The sequence below is a fragment of the Stenella coeruleoalba genome, assembly GCF_951394435.1.
Source record: "Stenella coeruleoalba genome assembly, chromosome: 18".
In the NCBI taxonomy this organism is placed as follows: Eukaryota; Metazoa; Chordata; class Mammalia; order Artiodactyla; family Delphinidae; genus Stenella; species Stenella coeruleoalba.
Window position 1 is genome coordinate 5,630,375 of NC_137164.1, and position 24,820 is coordinate 5,655,194.

The 24,820-nt window shown below is 43.3% G+C and overlaps 1 protein-coding gene across 2 annotated transcripts in view; it reads right to left on the reverse strand.

Moving 5' to 3' along the window:
- The window catches only part of FLT1 (fms related receptor tyrosine kinase 1), a 220,437-nt gene that overhangs the window by 44,689 nt on the left and 150,928 nt on the right, over positions 1-24,820 (reverse strand). For both annotated transcript variants that reach the window (XM_079902951.1, XM_079902952.1), the window contains one exon: positions 6,042-6,173. In XM_079902951.1, coding sequence (XP_079759077.1) covers positions 6,042-6,173 — 132 coding nt within the window. The remainder of the gene's footprint in view (positions 1-6,041; positions 6,174-24,820) is intronic.

Here is a 24,820-nt window from a genome sequence, read left to right on the forward strand (position 1 = left end):
ATCGTTTTCTTCATCCAAACACATCTCATATAACACAATTTGTCTTTTCTTTCTAAAACGAATCAGACTTTGACCCAAGTACCGATCATTTTCTACGAACAACTGCGTTACTTTCCCTGAGAAACTGGCCTGACGCTGCAGCCTGGCTTAGGAGTTATTCTCTGGTTCTGGCATTGTTTTAATTTGAGGTAACTGTTTATGTGGGTTTACTGCCCACGAAGCTATTAGGACACAGAGAGGAGGGTGTGTTTCTTGTTCATTTTGCGTCTTGAGCACTGGCCTAGTGAAAGTCTCAATAAATATATATGGATGGAAAGAAAATCAGTGCACCTAGACCTGGCCTCCCCTGTGAGCAAGTCAAGCAGGGCTACCTCCTTTGATTTAAAATCCAGTAACCAGTAATCCAGTTAACCTTATTATGTAAGTCTCTAAGGTTTACTGGACATTAAAATTGGCCTTCATACTATTTACGAAGCTTTACAGGAATCTACATAGATTTGCGTACAGCCATCAACTTGGAATTCTTCTTAAGGACAGTGATTGGAGGCATACTCTATTCGGATTAAATCTGAAGTACCTTTCAAGAGTAATTTTAAGTAAAGATACTTAAAATCGCTATCCTATCAGTTCTGTAATACATTTTTATCACAGGAGGTTAAATCCTTAGGTCAAAGAGGAATTTTGTGGTCCAGAACACCATTTGTGTGACTTACTGGCTAAGTCTAGAAAAACTATAATACAGAAAGTTTTGTTGAAATGGAATTTGGTTTATCATATTAACAAATGATAGTGTTGGCTAATATGGAAGAAGTTTTTATCATATGCCAGATATGGTGTTCAATGTGTTAATCCTTGTGACAACCCTATAAGGTTGGTATGCCGTTATTCACACCCATTTTGCAGATGAGCAAACTGAGGCTCCAGGAGGGAAGTCATTTGTCCAAGGTTGCACGGCTCACGAGCAGGGACACACCTGGCTTCAGAGTGGGGCCTCTTCCCCACCAGGCTGAGAGGCAGGAGAGCAGAGTGGTTAAACAGGGATCCAGTTCTCTCAGCACTGCCTCTTCCGAGCTCTGTAACCCTGGACAGGGTCCTAACCCTCTCGGGGCCTCGGATTCTCACTTGTAAGTAGGAAAAAAAACCCTCATTGGATTGAAGGAGACTAATGCATGTTATGTGCTTAAAACAGTGGACCACACGGCCAACAAGCATTAAGATGTTGTAATCGAATTCCATCACCATTTTTTGCATTCTTGATCAAGGCCAACTTTATGTCATTGCTTGGGTTTAATTACAAAGCCATGCACATCCCGCCCCCAGCCCTCCCATGTGAAATTAGTGAGCTGCCTGCTCAGAGGTCGGTCTCTCTCTGTTCTCTCCTGGGGAAACCCTTCTGAACTGCCAACCCATGAGAGGAGTGACATCAGTCACCAACATCTTCGTGTCAATTAGTTTATCACATCCTCCCTAGTGCCAGGAGAGCCAGGGGGAGAGAAGTGGGGGCACGCAGGCTTTAGGAAGAGAGGAGCTAAGGTAGGGGCAGTCAGAGATCAGAGGAGGCTCAGAAAGGAGAGATGCAAACTCAAGGCTGGCCAAGCGTGATGAAAAAAGGCTGGATACCCAAGACAAGTCCCTTTTGAGCTTTTCTTACCCTTTACTCTTGGGACTTTGTTAAAGATGTTAAAGAACATAGTGTATCCTTCCTGCCATGTGAGTCCTTTCCCGAAACGTGTTAATGTGCGATTATTGTGGCACAAAATTTACAAATCACACCTGTGGTACCATTCGAAGTATTCAGAGTGCCCTGAGGCAGTCCTGTGCTTTCCATGATTTCTGCCTCCAGCAGCCTTCCTCAAAAAAATGTTCAAAATGGTAACTATTCTTCAAGTTGTTTTCTCCTGTGTGATTATAAATGCTATTATAATGCTTTGCTATTATTTCAATAGCAAAGCCTAAATCTGTTAGAGGAATATGTGTGTATATATATATATATATATATATATATATACACACACACACATATAGTGGTTATTACTAATAATGAGAAAGTATAGTTTATTTTAAATCCTTGGATGAAAATGTGCCCCCATTGCACTATAAGAGTCCCGTGGAGTTCCACGGGCTATGGCGTGCTATGTTAATTTCAGAAATTATTTTGGTTAGCTACAGTTTTGTTGCTGTTGTTTTTAATATTAGAACTTCCCCTCTGAGCACTCCATGTGAGCTCCTGAGCAGTCCAAACCAAACAAGACCTGTGATTATTTAAAGAAGCCACTTTGATTCCCCAGTCCGCTCATCCTTTTCAGATACAAAAATAACACATTGTTTTATCTATGAGTATAAGAATCCTTTTTCAAAGGAAATAAAAAGAGCAGACAGTTTCCTTCCTGGCTAATTTGTGAACCTCTTTAAATATGTTAAACATAGCCACAGACACAACTTATTTCCCTGGTTTCACTTCCTAAACTCAACCTGACAAGATAGGTCAGTGTGGAGGGTCTATACTGCATATATGAGGAAATCAAGTCTAAAGCTTTTTCACTTTTTTCTATAAATTTATTTATTTATTTTTGTCTGTGCAGGGTCTTCGTTGCTGCGCGCTAGCTCTCTCTAGTTGTGGTGCGTGGGCGCTACTCTTCGTTGTGGTGTGCGGGCTTCTCATTGCCGTGCTTGTGGAGCACGGGCTCTAGAGCGCAGGCTCAGTAGTTGTGGAGCACGGGCTCTAGAGCGCAGGCTCAGTAGTTGTGGAGCACGGGCTCTAGAGCGCAGGCTCAGTAGTTGTGGCGCACGGGCTCTAGAGCGCAGGCTCAGTAGTTGTGGAGCACGGGCTCTAGAGCGCAGGCTCAGTAGTTGTGGCGCACGGGCTTAGTTGCTCCGTGGCATGTGGGATCTTCCCAGACCAGGGCTTGAACCCGTGTCCCCGGCATTGGCAGGCGGATCCTTAACCACTGCGCCACCAGGGAAGCCCAAGTCTAAAGCTTGATTCACCTAATTCACAGCCACCAGAGTGAGAAGAATAAATGATTTAGACTCCAGAAGCAAGAGTCTCATTTCAGTGATGAGATCACTAGGCAGGTACTGCCTTTAACCGTTCTGAACAGCGTCCAAGGATGAAATTTTTATTCAATGAGCCCAGAGTACTTCTGTTCAAGATACTGCATCTCATTCACAAGACGCACATACTGTCAACTTTCAGAAATTCCTCCTATTCAAAATTATACCTTTATGTGGAGCTGAAACCTGCCTCTTTGAAATTTTACCACCATCTCCCTTCCTTGGTTCTGGTTATCTTTTCTGGTGAGTCAAAGAATGAGGCCAACATCTCCTCTGTCTGAAAGCTCTTTAAATATTTGAAGAAAACAATCCTGTCCTCCCCAAGTGGACTCATTTTTAGACTAAACATCCTCATTTCCTCGCACTGTTTTATCATTACCGTATTAGGCTATGCCTTCGTTTGTTTATGCTTCTCTTAGAAATAGGTACAGATATTTCATGTGTGGCTTGATGATGGCTGATCAGGTAATTTCTCAGCTAACCACAGTTTTTCAGCAGAGAGGCTGGATACCGCCATCACTCTGAGAGCAGAGAAAGAGTTACAAAAGAGAGCAAAGGAGGAGACGGCAGAAAAACTATAAAAAGCAGACACAAGAACGCAAAACAGGGCTGTTGGGGGCAATAATGGGTGAAAAGAAGGAGTCATATATATAGTGTCTGCAGCTACCTTGCAGATTAGACCGTTTCTCTAAGTGATATTGAAGATTAATGCCCCATGAGGAAAAAGATCATGAATCCAAAGTACCAATTCCTCGGGGTCGGGGAGGGAGGGATTGGGCGTTTGGGATCAGCAGATGCAAACTATTATATAGAGGATGGATAATCAACAAGGTCCTACTGCATAGCACAGGGAACTATATTCAATATCCTGTGAGAAAGCAAAATGGACAAGAATATGAAAAAGAATGTATATGTATAACTGAACCACTTTGCTGTACGGTAGGATTAACACAACGTCGTAAATCAACTATACTTCAGTGAGATAAATTTAAAAACAAAAGTACCAATTCCTCAGAAAATTCAATGGACCAGCCAATAGGAAATGGTTAGAATTGTTGAGATTCTGTCATTGCCAAGGGAGCTATCAGTGTGGGAGGTCCAGAGCTGCCACTTAACTCGCTGTCTTCTTTCCTGCCCCATCCACTTGGCCAATCCAACATCCCGCAAGGCCTCCTTCAGAGGTCAAGTCACTCGCCATATCGTTTCTGGCCTCTAGGAAGTCCTTTAGCCTTTATCAGCGGCACTGTGCAGTCTGTTTTATACAAACTAGGGTTTCTGTGTTACCCACAGGAGGAGCTCAAAATGTTCATTGATCTGGTTCTAACGGTTTCACGTTCCCCTTAATCGCCTTCCAACTAGGTTTTCAAAGCACAGAGAGGTTAGGGATCGTGACTTGCACATCCATATCCTGCAGCGTCCTGGGCAGATATATAAGTGGTTGACTTAATTTAATTTGGCTTCTCTCGAATGCCCTCAACAATATAGTGATGTGTTTCTCTTTTCAGACATTCACTGGTGGTTTTCTAAAGAGATTAATCCAACGAACATTTCTCGAGTCTCTGGACCAGGAGAGTGAATAATGCTCAATGATGAGCATTGTACTCAAGGTCCATGCCAAGTGCTGTGGGAGCACGGGGTTCAGGGAGCATGGTGGTGAGATGCGAGAGATGAGGTGTAGAGAAAGTGACCCAAGAGCGAAAGTGAATTTTAAAAGATGAGTAGGATTACTATATATAAAACAGGTAAACAGCAAGGACCCGCTGTAGAGCGCAGGGAACTCTACTCAGTATCTTGTAATAACCTATAATGGAAAAGAATCTGAAAAAGAATATGTATAATGTATAACTGAATCACTTTGCTGTACACTTAAAACTACCACAGTGTAAATTAACTGTACTTCAGGAAAAAAGATAAAAAAGTAAAAGGTGGGAGTAGGACTGTCTGGGGGAGAACAAGTTGGGAAGGAAGGCTGTTCAGACAAAGGGAAAACGACGTGTAAAGGGCAGAGGACCAGGGGGAGTGCGGTGTGTTCCGGTTTAGTCCAGGTGGGGGGCCTGGGGCGTGTGAGGGGATGAGAGCTGAGGCTGGAGGAGAAGCGTGTGCAGGACCGAGTGTGCTGGGGTGAGGATGATGGTAACCACGAACCGCTGCAAGATTTCCTTCAGAAATTCTTACATATTCTGAAGTTTACTGGGGAGCATTTGCAAACAGGCTACTGAAGAAATTCAATCTCTTCATGTAAAAACCTCAGCGAGCCATAGATGTGTATACATCTGAGAGGCGCCAATTCGAAGACTTTACGGTGCTATAAATGTTATGTTTTCTGGGATGATTTTTGGCTTTGGAGAATTGAAATTGAGGTCTAATCTCTGTTCTAAATGGAAGCCACATGGCCAGAGTCCACGGTCGGATGAGGTCCCTTTAGGTTTTGCTGCTCAACAAAACTGTCTGAGGAAGCCCTTGGAATATTTTTCTTCCACGTGGTCTGTTTATCATGTGTTGCTTCTCTCTCAGAGTATTTTGCAGCCTACTTCGTGTTAAAAAACCAGTTTACGAAAACGGTGGGAAGAGCCAGCCTATGTGTAACTGGTGGGAACTGGAAAAAGAATGGATAATTTCCAGTGTGTGGGTTTTTTTCTCTCTACACCCAGCTTCTGCTTTCTTGGATTTCTTTCTCACAGGTGTGGCCACTCTGGTCATTCTCTGTGGGTCAGTGTCATGGCTCTGGCAGCAGCTGGCTCTCCTGTCTTCCAGGAACTACTGTCCCCCCACAGAGACTGTGTTCCGACGGTGGCCTGTGTCCTCACCTTCAGCCTCGCCAGGAGGGGGACCAGCCAGGCCTTCCCAGCGGGACGGGGAGGGGAAAAGGAGGTCAGGGAAAGGAACAGACTGGAGGGGGGCAGTGGGACGCTGGGAGGTGGAAAGTTCAACAAACAGGGAAATAGGTGTCTGAGCAGCTTCTCGTGCTCTCTGGAGCAGTTGTTTACCTTGAACGGTGAGGTATGCCGAACTCTCCGCGGACCCCTTCTGGTTGGTGGCTTTGCAGTGATAGACACCTTCATCCTCTTCCGTGACTCTTTCAATAAACAGCGTGCTGCTTCCTGGTCCTAAAATAATTCCTGGGGAGCGAGAGATGTTTAGATGAGTGAGCCTGGATGACAAAACAAAACAGCCACTTCTGTAACGCAACCCTCTTCCTATCATTATGCCTCCAGACGAGGAAGTACAGGCTCTGGTTCACCTGGGCCAGGGCTGCGTATTTGTTTTCTCTCCTCCAGGCTTTTTCGTAGTACCTTCTAGAGCTCTGAGCCCCTACTTGGGAGACGCAGATCTGACCCAGGCCAGAAAGAAATGAGATGGGGCTACCGCCCCCAACTTGAAAGAGCACATATCAAGGAGGCAGCATATCTAATAATAATAATAATAATAATAATAACTACCATTTCCTCAATGCCCGCCGTGTGTCAGGCACGACCGACACCCCATTCCTATCTCGACAACCACCCTGTAAGGGGTTATAGTCTCCATCTTTCAAACGTGGACATTGAAGTTTGGGGAGGTTAAGGGACTCAACCGAGAGCGTGCAGTTTGATGGAAAGCACATTCGTGGCTCAGTGGTCCAAGCCAATCCCATTTCGTTGGTCACAGTGGTAAAGAGCGTGGGCTGGGCTTTAATCGAGGCCTCCCCAGCACAGCTCTGTCACTTTAGGCCAGTTACTTCACCTTTCTGTTTCAGTTTCCTCAGTCTTATGATGACAGTGAAAGCAGTTCCTACTCAATCAATGGGAAAACAAATAGCAACTGCCCAGCACGTAGTAGGTGCTCAGTAAATGCAGGTGTAAGTATTACTGTGGAGCCGGTGCGAGGGAAGGAGCTTCCAGACCCAGTCGCTTCAATAGCAAGTACTGCCCCATGTATTTGAGCACTGACTGTATTTTAGCCTGTGGCAGAGACTTGGGGGGGTAGGGAGGGGCAGGCTAAGACACCGTGTCTGTCGAGGAGGGAAAATCAACTCATACCAAACACAACATACATACATTCTCTCTCTCTCTCTCCCTCTCTCTCTCTCTCTCTCTCTCTCTCTCTGTCTCTCTCTGTCTCTCTCTGTCTCTCTCTCTCCCTCCCCACCCCTCGACACACACGCACACACACACACACGCGCACACACCAGCAAACAGAAAATGTTTGATGCGTGAGAAGAAATACATGTAGCACAGCGGACCCGATCAAATGTAAAGTGTGGCCGGGGAGGAGCTCAATAAGAATAGGCCACTCAGGGAAGGCGTCATGGAGTATATGGGCCTTGAGTTGAGGTCAGGTTATCAGAGGTGATGGGAGAAGGGGGGCCACTGTGAAAAGGCAAGACCCTGAAATGAACACGCGCCAAGTGCTTGTTCCGGAATAAATTGAACCCAAGCAGACCAGAGGCTGTATTTTGTCAGTTGACATAGTTTGTATTCTCCCGACTATGAAAACTGTATCTGATATAGAAAACTTGAGAAACACTGGAAAGCATAAAGAAAATCTGAAAAGACAAACAAACCTACAATCTCACCCCTGGTCAGTTCTCCTTTAGTCTTTTTAAAGTGGCCTTTTTTACACAGCTTGTGCATTGACTTAATGACTATTTTTGAGGGCCACCGTGTACTAGACACTAGTCTAGATGCTGGAGATACGGTAATAAGGCAAATGAGTCCTTGCCCGCAAAGGGCTTAAATCAGAGTTTGGGAGAAGTACCAGTAAAGAATGTCATTTCAAGTAGCCATAACGTTTGTGAGGGAACTAGACCCGGTTAAGGAGGTCACACGTTAAGGAAGGTGAAGAAGCTACCTTAGATGGGGTGTTCTGAGGAGACTCTGAGCATGTGATGTTTTGAGCAGAGACCCAGGAGGTGGGCAGGGGTGAGCAGGTGAGGACCTGGAAAAGGGCATTCTAGGCACAGGGAGTAACACATATAAAGCCCGTGGGGCAGGAAGGAGCTTGTTTAGGGAAAGATACAGTGGCTTTGTCCAGGGGTGACTGTGTTTGTCGGAAGTGGTAGGGATTGGTGGTGCTGGGGAATCTTTTTTTTTTTTTTTTTTTTTGCGGTACGCGGGCCTCTCACTGTTGTGTCCTCCCCCGTTGCAGAGCACAGGCTCTGGACGCGCAGGCTCAGCAGCCATGGCTCACGGGTCCAGCCGCTCCGCGGCTTGCGGGATCTTCCCAGACCAGGGCACGAACCCGCGTCCCCTGCATCGGCAGGCGGACTCTCAACCACTGCGCCACCAGGGAAGCCCTGGGGAATCTTTTGAAGGCTTGCTTATCGGTTAGCATGTGGTACATGAAAAAGAGTAATAAAGTCTGGCTTCAGGGTTGATAGTTTGAACAGCTGGGAGGGTGGTGGTACCTTTCCTGGGGCGGGGGGGAGCAGGTTTGAGGGAGAAAAATCAAGAGTTCTGTTCTGTTTCGTGAGGTTTCATTGGGGGCCCAGGGAGGAGGTCGGGGTTAGAGCTGGCTGCAGGGACTCAACATTCGGGAGGCGTGGAAAGCCAGGGGAATGGAAACAAAGCTCATGGGAAGTGAGTCCGGAGAGAGACGACAGCTGGCCTGAAGGCTGAGCCCCGGGAAATCAGAGAAAGAGGAAGCAGCAGGGATTGAGGAGGAGTAGCCCGGGAGGTTGCAAGAAAACCAGGAGAGCGTGATTCCTAGAACCAAGGAGAGAGCTCATGATGGAGAAGAGCGACGAGCTACGTTCGGTGCAGCTGTGAGACTACGAAGAAGGGAGATCACAGACCACTGTGTTTGGCAATGAGCCGTTTCAGTGACATCTGGGAACAGAAGCATGATGACTGTCACTTAGAGACAGGAGGTGATGGAGGAGAGAAGGTTAGGGGGTTACTGTCAGGAGGGTAGCTGGAGACCAGCACGAGGTCAAGGAATGAATTCGTTTTAGAAATGTGAAACTTTACAGCATGTTTACGTGCTGATAGGAATAATCTGCGGGGGGGGGGGGGGGGAGAGAACGAACAGAAGGAACAGTACCAGGAGTGGATTCTTAAAGAAGTGAGAGGGGATGGAACTCAGTGGCTGAACTGGCCTTGGATAGGAGTCTAACAGGAAGAATGGCAGAGCGTAAAGGGACATAGACTGGACAATTTGGTGATACATTTTCTCAATAAACAAGAGGTACTCATCTGTTGAAACTGAGGAGGAGGTGATTTTGGAGGTTTGAAGCGAGAGAAGAAGGTGTGAAACAGTGTGCTGGGAGAGAGGAAACAAGTCGAGTAGTGAAATGTTGGTAAGATTTCTCCTAATGCTTATACAAATTTAAATACTGACCCCAGCCCCCCAATATCATAGCATAAGTTACTCCCCATGTCCTTACATGCTTTGAATATAGTCATTCATCATATGCACGTACCCTAATGCTTGGTGTTAGGTTATATCTAATTGCTCATAACTATAAGTAATAGTGCAATGACATCTTTAAGCATAAAGATTTTTCTGAATTTCAGATTATTTCCTTAGGAGAGATTTCCAGAAACAGATCTATTAGGTCAAAAGCTCTTGATTCATCTAATCACACTGCCCTCCAAAAAGATAACACCAGTCAAAGCTTCTACCAGCAGAGGATAAGAGACTATTTCATCACTTTCCTCCCAGTAGCATCTAAAAAATAGAAAACACAAAACTTTGTTGATTTGATAGAGTAAAATGATGGTTGTCTTAATTTGTATCTTTTCGGAACATTCTTTCATGTGTTTCTTAGCCATTTTTATTTTCAAAGCACCTGTTTTGAGTAGTTGACTGGAAAAGGTGAGTTCAGATTACGGAGAGCTTTGAAATCCCGGCTGAGGAGTTTCCATTCAATGGAGAAGGAAAGAGAGGGTCACAAAGATTTTTGAGGGAAATGACCTAATGAGAGCAATGTTTAAGGAAGTTTAGTCTAGAAGGAGAATGCAGGATGGACTGGAATGAGGAAAAAGTGGTATCTGGAAGTCCAGCTCAGCAGTGGTAATTCAGGCAAGGAGTGATGAGGCTCTAAGTGTGGATGGTGGGAAAGGAAGTGGAGGGGGGAGAGATGGAAACAGACACTTTGTAGAAACAAGCCACAGAAATCGGTGCTTTATTGGATCCAGGAATAGACAGAGATGAGTCCAGGATGGTTCTGGAAAAAACATGAGAGCTCTGCCCTGTAACCTTGGCTAGATCATTTAATCCCTGTGGGGCGGTTTCCCCATCTGTAAAACAAACAAAAAACCCCTGCTTTATCTCTTTCACGGTATTGCTATGAGGATCAACAAAAATAATTTCAGTGAAAGCTTTGAAAAGTGCAAGATAGGGTGTAAGTGGCGCTCCCAGAAAGTGAAAGTGTGGCTGGAGAGTGGGTGATCGGGGCACTGAACGTTTGGAAGAGCAGCGATCTGGCTACCCACAGTGGTCTCCACTGCAGCTGACCTGAGCCTCAACCAAGTTTCTGTCACTCAGATCCCAAATTAAGGCTAACGTGCATGATCAAATAAAGTCAGAGGACTTGGATTTCACCCAAGGAGACAGATGTGTAATTGCAGAGGTGAGAGGATGGTGCCAGGGACGCTGATGAGCTGACATCATCTGGCTCAGTTCCCTCTTCCCATCACGTGGAGGAGAGATGGGGTGAGAAAGTGTCCAAAACCAACAAGCACAGCTCTTCTTTCTGACTTGGCCTCACTCTGCACAGCAACAAAGGCACAGACCTGGATACGTCATCATCAGACCCCTGAGAAACCTCGTCACGCTTCTCTCATTCTCTACTCTCGCTACTTATTTCCCTTCTCACATGAACAGGCCAGTTAATCCCCTTATTATTTTTCCCCATTCATCAAATCTTCTGCCCATACTTAAACTTGGGGAGACAACTATAGTTCTTTTTTTTTTTTAAGTCTTTATTGAATTTGTTACAATATTGCTTCTGTTTTATGTTTTGGTTTTTCGGCCGGGAGGCACGTGGGATCTTAACTCCCCGACCAGAGATCGAACCCACATCCCCTGCATGGGAAGGTGAAGTCTTAACTACTGGACCATCAGGGAGGTCCGTCCCCTAGTTTCTTTAATGCCTTAACCTGTTGCTACCTTGATGCAACCTGTTCACTATGATACAGGCTCTGGTCTACCAGTGGAGCTCACCTACTAAGGAGGGCTCTCTTTTTAGTTTTGAATTTTTTCATTGTAATTTCAAAGATTTTAAGAGTGCAGAAAAAATATAACCCATGTGGCTCACCAATAAGAGAGCCAGATGTCAGCATTTTGCCATATTTGCTTTAGACCCCTCTCTTTTTTGAAGTGTTAATTTAATTTTAAATTTTTTATTGGAGTATAGTTGATTTACAGTGTTGTGTTAGTTTCTGCTGTACGGCAAAATGATTCAGTTATACATATATCCACTCTTTTGAAGATTCTTTTCCCATATAGGTCATTACAGAGTATTGCGTAGAGTTCCCTGTGCTACACAGTAGCTTCTTATTATCCGTTTTATACATACTAGTGTGTATATGTCAATCCCAGTCTCCCAATTTATCCCTCCCCCCTTTCCCCGTTGGTAACCATAAGTTTGTTTTCTACATCTGTGCCTCTTACTGTTTTGTAAATAAGTTCATTTGTACCATTTTTTTTAGATTCCTCATAAGCGATATCATATGATGTTTGTCTGTCTGACTGACTTCACTCAGTATGACAATCTCTAGGTCCATCCACGTTGCTGCAAAAATTTATAGATACTTTCCCCCTTCTCCTCCCTCTCTCCAAAGCTACCACTATCCTAAAGTTGGTGCACCTCATCCTCATGTTTTTGTACTTTGTCTACATATTGATGGATGTGTATCTCTATAGAATATATAATATTGTTTTGTGGGTTTTAAAATTCCAAATAAATTGTGTCATATGGTACATATCCTTTTTTTAACTTGGATTTTTTTAAAAATAAATATTAAAACACTATTCAACAGTGTTTTAATATTTATCCTTGTTGATACGTGTAGATGGAGTTCACTTCACTGATATGTAATATTCCACTATATTAAAAAGCCACAGATTTTTTTTTTTTTAAATCCACTTCTCTCCTATACGGTAGTTAGGTAGTTTCCACTTTTTTTTGATGTTACAAAGAAGGCCACAATGCACATCTGATACAGCTCTGGGTACCTTGTTATGCAATATCTCCTTGTACTGGGTTATAGGATATACCCATTTTGAACTCTACCAAGTATCACAAAATTGTCTTCCAAAATATACCAATTTACACTTTAACCAGCAATGAGTAAGGGCTCCCCTTTCCCATTACTCACCAGTATTTGGTGTTATCAGGTGTTTTAACTGATGGCAAAATTTTGGGTGTGAAGTGACATCCCTGATTACTAGTAGGTGGAACATCTTTTTCCATTTTGGTTGGCCACTCAGGCTTCTTTTCCTGTGAATTGCCTGTTCTGTGTCCTTTGCACATTTTCCGATTAGCCTATTTGTTTTGTTCTCAATGATTTTAGGGTTCTTTATATGTTTTGGATCCTGAGCCCTTGTTAAATATGTTACAAGTCTTCCCCATTCTATGAACCGTCTTTGAAACTTTGTTTATGGTGAAATTTTTTTTTTTCTTTTCTGTACGCGGGCCTGTCACTGTTGTGGCCTCTCCCGTTGCGGAGCACAGGCTCCGGACGCGCAGGCCCATTGGCCATGGCTCACGGGCCCAGCCGCTCCGCGGCATGTGGGATCTTCCCGGACCGGGGCACGAACCCGCGTCCCCTGCATCGGCAGGCGGACTCTCAACCACTGCGCCACCAGGGAAGCCCCTATGGTGAATTTTTAATACAAAAGCTTTTAGAATCTTAATGCAGTCAAATTTATCAATCTTTCTATTATCCTTTGTGCTTTTTGTTACTTGTTAAAGAATATTTCCTATTCTGATATCATAAACTATTCATTCCCCTTATATACTTTCTTCCCCAAAAAATCTGATTAAAGAATTTTGCCTTTTCTCACTTAGGTGTTTAATACATCTAGATTTTCTTTTGGAGAAGGGTATGTTTATTGCGTGAGGTAAGAATCTAACTTTTAGGGCTTCCCTGGTGGCGCAGTGGTTGAGAGTCCGCCTGCCGATGCAGGGGACGCGGGTTCGTGCCCCGGTCCGCGAGGATCCCACATGCCGCGGAGCGGCTGGGCCCGTGAGCCATGGCCGCTGAGCCTGCGCGTCCGGAGCCTGTGCTCCGCAACGGGATAGGCCACAACAGTGAGGGGCCCGCGTACCACAAAGAAAAAAAAAAAAAAGAATCTAACTTTTCCTGTATAAATAGCCAGTTATGCCAGCTTCACTTACGGAGTAATCTGTTCTTCTCCCACTGAGTTCTGGTGCCAGCTCTGTCAGATACTCAGTGTCCATATATCTGTGGTTCTGTTTTTAGGCTCTCTGTTTGTTCACAATGACCTATTTATCTGTCCCACATGAGTTAAACCATGATTAACTTAAGTTATGATTGCTTGATAACACATCCTGATATTTGGTATGAGATGATCCCTTTTTCAAAATTGTCTTGGACCTTTACACTTCAATATGGATTTCAGGTTTAGCTTGTCAAACTCTAAAAAGCACTGTTGGAATGTTGATGGGAATTCCACTGAATTTATGTAATAATTTGGGGGAAATTGTCATATTTATTTTTAGGTCGAAACATGAAATTGTCAGTATTTTGACCTATAAAATGGCTCAAACATGGTTCAACGTGATAATAAATATTCCCATCTAAGAATACCAAATATCTTTGCATTACTTAGGTCATCTTTTCTGTCATTTGATAGCTTTAGGATTTTCTCTTAAATATATTGTTCTTCAGTTATATTTATTCCTTGATAACGTTGTAATTTTTGTTATCATGCAAAATGGCATTGGGTTCTTTTTTTTTTAAACATCTTTATTGGAGCATAACTGCTTTACAATGGTGTGTTAGTTTCTGCTGTATAACAAAGTGAATCAGCTATCCATATACGTATATCCCCATATCGTATTGGGTTCTTTGAAGAGTCACTTTATCTGAATTTCGTCTTTCCCCTTTGGGTGTCAGTTATTAGACCAAGTAGAACTCATAAACGTGATGCTCTGCTTTGTGTTGCTGAGGTAATTTAATTGTAGGCCCGCTTCCTTCCAGAAGGATCACCTAAATAATTCCAACCACAAAAATCATGACAATTCCTATGGAAACTTACAATTTATCATGATCAAAACTCTTCTTCTCCCATCAAAGTCCAATTCAAATGACATTTCCTCCCTGAAGCCTCCCTTGATTACCTCAGTCAGAGGTGCTAATTTGTATCTGATGGAATTTTATGCCATTCATGTTGCATATTTTTGAATTGACTTTGTACCTATTATGTGTAAGTTTTTCAAAGGTAAGGACTAAGTTTTACTCATTTCCCTTTTCTTTAGAATATACCAAAATGTCTGGCTCATGGTAGGGAATGAGTGTTACGTTTAAGGAAAAAAAAGTAATTTTTGTTATGATAGTCTTGGCTCACCAACTAAATGATAAATGCTTTGAAGTTGGCATATGATAAGTTTTCAATAAATGGTAGCTATGATGATGATGTATACAGTTCTAGGTACACAGGAAGTAATCATACCTTTAGATTGGCAGTTCTTAAAGGAATTCAGTAGCTGAGAGCTGTATCTGAATTAAGGATCAGAAGAGCGAAAATATAGATTCAGGATGGTTAAAGGTGACCCAAGAAAACTAGAGATAGGATGTCTGATTGATTTCCCGCAAACACCACAAAGGAGATAGTACATGTCCAGTCAAACTTTGGAGGTTGGAAAACTATGTCTGGGGAAGAGAAATCCAAGCTTAGTAAATTTAAAAGGCTGACAAAATTCGGAAGTGAAGAATGATGGGCTCATCAAATAGCACTAAAAAGATGAATGAGTCCTATGTTTTCAAATGGTCACCACGCAGCTTCTTCCTTCTTTATTGAGAATTTCACTCTAAGATCAAGCCTTGTGGCAAAGCCTTTACAGATGTAAGAAAAAAAGTCGGTAAAGTATGGAATAATCTGAGACATGGTGAAAAGCAGCCTTATAATAATGTGCTAAGTTGGAAGAGAGTTGTGAGATGTTTAAAACGTATGGTCTAAAGGGGATGTGATGGGTGATGTGATCTGTGGTGAGGCTGTTTGCTCTATAGCCTTGAAAAAGAGAAAGAAGAGAAGCTCTTAGAAAAGAATGAGATTAAGGACAGTGATGAAAAAGCTGTATAATATTCCTCTCCATGCAATCACTGAATAAGGGAAAAGCCATAAACAAAGGTTCTTTCATTTGAGATAATGTCTATTGCTTTACTAGTTTAACTTCCCAAAGTGGGTTATGATAACAGAATAGTTTCTAAACGCTCTTAAGAAATTGTAAACCAGTTGAATTGAAGGGGTTGTGGTTGAAGTGAGCACCTTGAAACTATGCCAAAAACACATGTATTTCTAAACACTTAAAAGTGAAAAGCGTTTTTTTGCCCTTTCACTGTGAACTTTACTATTGTTCCAATGAAGTAGTTCAAGATGATTTGCGCACTTAACGAACATGTCAAGTGGTGCTAACTCTACGGTTATTAGCTATAAAACCTTAGCTATTCACTATTTATGTCTGTAAATTATAAACACATGCGTGTGTGTGGGCACGCACGTAATATACACACATGCACTCATCCCCGCCCCAATAAATTCTTGTGGTATGTTCAGATTGGCCATAGCCCCTTCCATGAGGTTGGATGAATTTGTACTGCAGGATACAGCCATTCACCTAAAGTGGCCTTTCTGTGAATAGTAAAGTAGCGTTTCTATGACCCTTTTAAGGCAGGAAATAATACGGCACTGCAGAAGAGGTTAAAGTCAAGAAGGTATTTTTCCATCGTTAGGAGAATAGCTAAATAAATTATGGGAACACATGCTACGTTATAGTGTATGCCTGCTTAAAAAAATGAGGCAGACAGTATGTACAGCCATAGAAAGATCTCCAGGATATATTGTGATAAAAGCCAAGCCCTAAAACAAAACATGGAGTATGGGCTTCCCTGGTGGCGCAGTGGTTGGGAGTCCGCCTGCCGATGCAGGGGACGCGGGTTCGTGCCCCGGCCCGGGAGGATCCCACATGCCGCGGAGCGGCTGGGCCCGTGAGCTGTGGCCGCTGAGCCTGCGCGTCCGGAGCCTGTGCTCTGCAACGGGAGAGGCCACAACAGTGAGGGGCCCGCGTACCACAAAAAAAAAATTAAATAGGAAAAAAAAAAAACACAGAGTATGTGCTCAACTCAAACTTATCTTAGAGATGCTGGCTTTCCCATATAGCCCTACTGTAATCCATTATCTTATTTTGTTCATCACAGTAGTTAGTACTATCTGATTGTATGCCAAAGGCTTATAGTTTTGTCTGTTAAATTTATTACCTGTACTTTTCCATTAGGATGGAAATTCAAGGTCCCTGTTTAGTTTCCAGCACCTGGTATATTCCTGGCACAGAGCTGGCTCTCAGTGAACAGCTGTTGAATGAATGAATGAACCCCATCTATCATTTGCCTCACATATATCTGTGTCCCACATTTGCATATATACACATATGTAGGTAAAAAATGGAAAAATCTTTGATGAAATACACATGAAACAGTTATGTGTCCATTCCCCATAAGGGAAATTTTTATAGCTTATTCTATTTTGGTACTATGTGAGCTTTTAAAATGAAAATGTACTCGTGTATTCCTTATTAAAATAAATAACAGTAGTTTTAATAATGCAATTGTAGGCCTCTTCACCATCAACAAAGAGCCACTGAATGAAAGTTGAAAAGCTCTGTGGATCCAAATACTTATATATTCGCAAAACGTTATAATATTGACTATGTATAGAATGATAAAATATTTTTGAAGAAAAGCAGATCTACGCTTCACAGCAATTTACAGTTGTGGGTTAAAGCAATAAAAGGACAAACCAAAACCTATTCCTTCAGGAGACTGGCGAGAGGGAGCGAGAGGGAGAGAGCGGGAGAGAGGGAGAGAGAGGGAGAGAGAGGGAGAGGGATCTTAGTAGCAGATTATGCAAAAATCAAGTTCTGATTGAATGTGGGTGGAGGAGGAATGAATTTACTTGATTTAACTTTTTCAGCAGCGATTTAGTCATGCAAGTGATGGGCTGAGTTCACAGATTAGCTTATCTGAGAATGTATTTGTTGGCATATTTTCCTTAATTGAGCTGGGCAGAGTGGTGACCCCAGCTGCTTTGCTATGTGTCACTTTAGATCCTGGTTAAGCTGTTTCAAGTTTGTCCTTGGGGGGAGGAGGGGTTTCCATGCAAATGCTGAACTTGTGAGATAGAAAAACCTCATCTCATTATTTTGCCAAGAGATGGAGGAGAAAACTTATCCAGGTAGTGTCTGAGTTTTCTTTCTTTAGTCGCCCAGGCTTCAGTGTAAGCAGGAAATTGTGGATTGGGGATGGAGACCCGCTTCCACTCCAAGAGCCCAGCCCATGGCTCTTAGTTTTGGAGTTAGTGACTTTGGACAGGGCACAGCCCCTGCTGGTCTCTGGGAAGACTCCTGGGGGAGTCTGCCCTCCCCCTCCCCCGTCCCCATCCATCTTTATTTCTCTCTTCTTTTTCTTGCATCTCCCTTCCTTTTTCTCTGCTACTGGTCTCTCAAACATCGACTGCTCTTCAGACAAAACAAACTGCTGATCGTGGCCATGCTCAAAGTACAGTTCCATGTGTCACAAGAGGTCACAGAAAAGGTCAAAAGGAGGTTAATTCACAGTCAGAAGGGAAGAGCCTTAAGGGGTATGAGGTTTCCGTTTGAGGTGATGGAAAAGTTCTGAAACTAGATACTGGTGATGGTTGCAGAACATTGTTAAAATACTGACTGTCACTGAATTGTGCACTTTTAATGGGTAAAATGGTAAATTTTAGGTGTATTTTGCCACAATTTTTTTTAAAAAGGGAGAGGATTTTTCTAAAGTGATGCCCACATGTACAAGTTCTCTCCCATTTCTTATGTTCTAAATTTTTCATATGAACATTCAAGAGGGCTTCTAAAAAGGCACCCAACCAAACGTAAACGACTTGCAGGGGACCTTGTTGTTTATATGAACGAGTCTGTGCCGGCTTACGGGTGATCCCTCAGCTGGGTCCTGCTGTGGCTGACAGCTTTCGGGAGGCTTTTCTGGGCTGAATGGGGATGAGGATAATAGGCTGGAAAAGGCATCCAAGTAGTTTTCTTCGGGCAAAGCATTACGATGTGATACGATGCCATGTATGTACATGTAAGACCTAAATACGGCGGAACTTGACGATCAAGAGAGAGATTTGGGGGTGTCAGGATTGAGTCTCCATAAATAACTTCTACTGATTTCCAGTACAAAACGGGCCTCTACTCACGCGTTACTTTTCTGGATGTAAACCCTACAGCTCCACTGCCCTACATGCGTCAGTCCCACCAAACCAGCCAAGCATTAGCAAGTAATCGCGGGAAGTAATTCTCCAGTCTTTCAGCAGGTTAGAGCTGCGGTTAGGGTCGGGGGTCCTCTTGTCTGGGTTGGGCTAGTAGCTCTGAACTCTGGCAGTGCCAACCGACGAACTGTCTTCCCTGCTATTACCCCAACTCCGATCCCCCCTTAATTCCACTCCTTTTCCCCTCACCTTCTGAATGGAAGTTTATCCTTAGGAAAGAGCTGAGCCTCGGTTCTATGCTATGTTCAGGGTGTCCTTCACGCTTACGTTGCTCTCACAGATACAACTAAACCTTGAGATATTCTGGCCGAAGAGTTTTGGATGAAGAGCTACCGGGGTATCTACTAGTGAAGCTTGGCCCTTCTTGGTCTGGGTACCTAGGACCCCTTACCTTAAAGACACAGATGGAAGAGGAAGGGATGACGTGATTGGCTGATGAGCCGATCACGTGAGCACACTGCCTCAGCGCATGATGGGAATGATAAACAGAGCAGCCCACTCAGCTCCCCCTGTGCTGCCCTGTGTGTACCTGGGATGTTTATACTCATTTCTTTCCTGCAATGTCTCTTAATCCATTTTGCACCATAAGGGTACATTTCATGAGAAAGAAAAGGCAATTACTATTCAAGTTTTGCAAAAGGTTAATTGACATTTCTGAATTTTATTATTCTAGGAAATCATGCAAAAATAGCCTGAAAGTGACGGTCAGTTTATCATCCCGGGGCATCAACATCCTCATTGATCTTTCTCCTCTGCTCTTCCTCAGGATCTTTCTCAGATCTATGAAAACCACTTGACGCTTCAGGTGTAATTCTGTCCCCCAGGTACTAGGACAGTAGGTCACCTTGATCTGAATATGCGCTTACATGTACAGATATTTGGTGTCAGTGACACAGTGAGGACAGGAAAGATGCCCCTTTTAGATCCTTAGATAAATAGTCCTAGTGACCAAGATCTCACTTAGGAAGGAACATTGAGAGTGAGACGGAATTAATTCTTTCGAGATGGAATTAATTCTTCCTCAATTCTTTGTGGTTCCAACCCTACTGCTTTAATCTTAAAATATTCTGAAAATGTCTTGCTGTTCTAGAAATTTCGATGATGGTTTCCTGGGCTTTACTAAAAACATCGCAGGTCAGTATCGCCTTCTGTTCTCTGAAATATTTTCAGAGAGGAAGGGTTTACTTTTCTCAGCAGTTGAATGGCTTTTGTCAGGAACCCCGTTTTCTCTGTACCCCCATCTGGAAGATGGTCTGTGCAGGCATCAGTGTAGACCTAAGCTGGACCCACCTCCTGCCACCTCTGCTTTGCAAACTGATCTTGATTCCTTACAGTGTCACTACGAACTCAGTGGCCAACAGCCCCACTTGCTGTGCTTACTCAGCTCCGTCACAGCTTTAAACATTTTAGGACCTCACTGGAGAATCTGGGAAGAGTGTGAGCTAGAAAGGTGACGTTTTGGATCATTTCGGGGGAACTGCCAGTCCCTTGGGCAGGTGGCTGGAGGAGTTATGAAGACACTCCGGGGAGTCAGAGGTTCTCCAGGGTGACTTTATTCCATTGTTCCAAGTCTGGGTGCAAATTCTTAAAATGGTTAGCCTAACAGAAAGAATGTTTCTTCAAGGAGCTTTCCTGTCTGTCTACCCCTAAGAATCCAACCATACTCAAAGCAGCCACTGTCATGGAATCTGTCTCCAACTTAGAGCTCTCGTGGTGCTTCTCTGGTTCTGGTCATTTCACATTTTCCTTTCACGTCTGGTCCTTTATATTATACTCACTTTAGTGGCTCTGTTCTCTTTTAACCTGTCTCTTCAAAGTAAATAGGTCTCAAACCACCTCCCTCTTTCAACACTTTGCACCCTTTCAGTCCCTCCTAATCGTTCCCAGTTCTTTACTTGGGTCTAATCTGGAGGTTCTCCTACCTTTTATCACTCTTTGAGTATTTTCTCTTATTTCCTCTTTATCTCTCTTCCATTCTATGTGTTCCACTAAAAATGAATGATTGAGAACCTACTGTACACTCAGTGTTGAAGCAGGGAAATTAAAGTACAAAGGATGTATTTTTTCAATTATCTAATGTATTAAAGATCTTTTAGTCCTGTGATAGAGCTGCATTTTCTATCTGTTCCATTTATTAATTCACCTTATTCCATTTTTAGGCTCATTAACTCTGCTGCCCATTGTCCTGATGATAGTAATTTAGGACACACATGGCTGGTGCCTGAAGGAGCTGTGTTCACTTAAAGACGGACACTAACTGATTACCTTAGATATTTGCTTATTCAGATTTTCATTTTCTTGTTCACTGCTGTATTTGCAGAGCCTTGCACAGCACCAGACACAAAATAGTGCCTTAATGATGTCTCCTGAATGAATAAAAGACTGTGGGGCTGATATGGAATGAATTCTGGACCTTTTAAAACGAACTGGATTTTGGTTCAAAATAATTTTTAATTTTATATATGGCATGTCCACTTCTTTAAAATGCTTTGAATACTTTAATATGCTTTACTTTTTTTTTTTTTTTTTTTGGTGGTACGCGGGCCTCTCACTGTTGTGGCCTCTCCCGCTGCGGAGCACAGGCTCCGGACGCGCAGGCTCAGCGGCCATGGCTCACGGGCCCAGCCGCTCCGCGGCATGTGGGATCTTCCCAGACCGGGGCACAAACCCGTGTCCCCTGCATCGGCAGGCGGACTCTCAACCACTGCGCCACGAGGGAAGCCCTATGCTTTACATTTTTAAAAATAAAATTTTAAAAATAAACTACAGTTTTTATAGCTTAATCTTTAAGGGTTGGAAATGAGAAAATATTCATTGCTTTAAATGCTTGTTAATGCCCACGAGGTCATTTAGAACTAGTGTCTGTTCTCTTCTGGGTGATAGGAACTAGCGTTTAGCTCCACGTGCTCTGCGTTCAGAGTTGCTCTTCTGGTTTAAACCTTGGTCTGCTACCCACTAACCCTATGACCTGGAGCCACTTATTTCCCTTATGTTTCTGCTTCCTCATCCCATAGCCTGTCAAACAGGCACAATAATTTAGCAAACCTCATAGAACTGTTAGGAGGAGTAAACAAACTAACATTAGTAAAGAGCTTAGAATAGTACCGGCCACCTAACAAGAGTGTGCGAAGTCAAAACAGACCCGGAAATGCAGCTGATAACAGTACCTACCTCAGACGACAGTCGTGGAAAGTATCAATAAACAAGACATTTGTAAAACTCCTAACAGTTCCTGGGTACCTGGTGAGTGCTCAGTACATTTTTATTATTATTTTCTATAAAGAAAACCTATGAAGATAGTATATCTATCGTCAAAGGTTTTAATGGGCACACGTCAAACCAGAGAACAGCTAAGTGATGTGCTCTACGACGTGACACAGATTGTAAAAAAAAAAAAAAAAAAAGCGAACATCAGAGCGAAGGAAGGATTATGTGCTCTGGGATGTGAAAGGAGGCTCCTCTGGCCAGAGGCTGGGGGAGAAAACGAGCCAGTGCAGGCTGTGGCGGAAGTCATGGGGGTAGATGGGAGTTAGCAGGGTTGGGCCGTGCAGTCGAGGTCCTGGGAAGCCTGCAGGTGTGCTGGGTTGTGCGGCTGGCAGTAGGGAGTCCGCCCGTGGGTGCCCTGGGGAGGGGACTTCTGCCCCCTGAGCACATGCTTCCCTGGGCTGCATGCTTAGGACCTCTTCTGTCCCTGCTTGATGTCCCTTGTCCCAAGAACTTACTACTTGGCTTTCATAGAACTTTCTAGAAATTGCATTTCTTCTCTAGAATGGCTCTGCCCCCACGGAAAGGTCTTCCTGAAAGGAAATGAGAAGGGAGAGAAGAAGTTCCCCTCCCCTAAATTCTCTCGGCAGGTGTTTGATCGTCACTTGTCCAGAGCATTAACTCTCTTCTCTGTTTTCTTTGGAATCGAGTAAGTTGTCATTTACCAAAAACAATGATAATGGGCCAGATCCTATCAATGATCCAAGGTCACCAAAATACTCTCAGTATATAGGTTCTTTCTGAGTTGCCAGGCTTCATATAAAAAGATGCATCTCGGGATTCCCTGGTGGCGCAGTGGTTGAGAGTCCACCTGCCGATGCATGGGACGCGGGTTCGTGCCCCGGTCCGGGAAGATCCCACATGCCGCGGAGCGGCTGGGCCCGTGAGCCACGGCCGCTGAGCCTGCGCGTCCAGAGCCTGTGCTCCGCAACGGGAGAGGCCACAACAGTGAGACGCCAGCGTACCGCAAATTAAAAAAAAAAAAAAATGCATCTCCAGTCTCCAAAGGATGCACAGTTTATTCTCAGGTTTTAAAAACTCAGTTGAGCTTTCCAAAGGCTTAGGATACAATGAGCTAGTTTTCAGTCTTTTTCAGCCTGTGATCTTGATGTTTTTCTATATCAGCTTTGGAACAACCAGTGAGTTAATTAAGGATGATCACTTTGATTATCTGTAATCTTCACTTATAGATTTGTTAAAAGAAGTGGTCTTTTTGAAGATATTTACACACACGGACAAAAGGGTCACAGTCATACAGGGTGTTGCATTGGCTGCTGAATCTGCCACCTCAAATGGGAGTCTTACATATGAAACTTTACAAATACCATATAAATGCATGTAAGAAAGAGATTATCTCCAGAAAATTAAGAAATTCCTTTCCCAAAAAACTATAGTAGTTTTAAAGAGTGAATAAAGGGAACAGAGAGAGAGAAAATTGACAATTTAGTATAGCGGAACTCAATAAATGCTAATAATAGCATATTAGAATGATATTTAGGGAAGGTTTTATATAAGAATTTATATAAAACTCTTTTTAGATGTTCTTCTTTTGGCCCTCAGAAGATCAAAGAAAGCTGTGAGGAGGACATCTTTGATAGATTTAGAGTCGTTTGACATTTGAGCTGACTTATTAATTAACCCTCTGATACCTTCCAAGAGATTCTGACAATTCGTGGGCCAATTTCTATACAGATGAGGGAGGTGGGTGGGAAGACAGTATTTACTAAACCATGTCTATGGGTCAGCTCAGTTATATTAACTCATTGCAACCATACCACATTCCTCTGTGGTCAGTATTATCTCAGTTTTATAAATAAGGAAATACAGGCTCAGAGGGTAGGGATAAGTGAGTCGCCCAAATTCTCTGACCCATGAGGACAATGCTAGGATGCAAACCCGCCCAACACCTCATCATATTTTTCCATTTATAGTAACTCCCTGGTCTCTCCCTCTAATCCCAGAACAGTCATGAGCTTTCAAATTGGTTCAACTCTGATTCTTGAATCCATATCCAAAGCACAAAAACTGAACTTAAGTCAAATTTACTATTTTCAAAGAACCATCCAACATTTTACGACATTTCACAAAATATATTTTGTGATCAAGTCAGTTCGGGGAATACAGAACTTAAAAGCACAGTTCACCTGATTTTTTCAGTACAGGACTTCTTTGGGTCTTTAATATACTAATGTGAACTCTGAATCTCTAAGGGGAGCATATTACAGACATTGTTTCCCAAGCTATCATTTATTCACATATTCATTCATCCTTTTATTTTGCTAGAATACTTCAAGGGCTGAATTTTCTATGAAACCACCTTTCTTTTCCTTTTTTATTTATTTATTTATTTTTGCGGTACGTGGGCCTCTCACTGCTGTGGCTTCTCCCATTGCGGAGCACAGGCTCCGGACGCGCAGGCCCAGCGGCCATGGCTCACGGGCCCAGCCGCTCCGCGACACGTGGGATCCTCCCAGACCGGGGCACAAACCCGCGTCCCCTGCAACGGCAGGCGGACTCTCAACCACTGCACCACCAGGGAAGCCCGCAACTACCTTTCTTAATAGTGTGTCATCTTGGGCAAATCACTTTACCTCTTTGCACCTCCATTTTCTACTCTTCAAATGGAACTAAAGATATTCCAAAGGTCCCCTTAGCTTTAAAAATTCTATGGTGCAGCCTCTCTCCTCCCCCCAAAGTCTAGGCATTTGTGCTACCAAGTGAACTTGCTAAGGATAAGGTTTTCTGAAAACCATTCATTCATTCACGAAACAGTGATTCGTTGCCAAGCACTATGACAGGTTTTGAGGACAAAAGGACAAGATACAAATAACATGAAGATACACTGTACTCAGGATGAGGCCGTGATATGATGATAAACACAGAGGAAGAGAGCATACACATGAACTCATGATACAATACAGGAAGAGAGCAGTAGCAACATGCATAGATAATAGACTCGCACGAACCGGTGACTATAAAACAACTCAGTAAGAGAGAACAGAAATACGCCTAGATAATAAAGACTCGC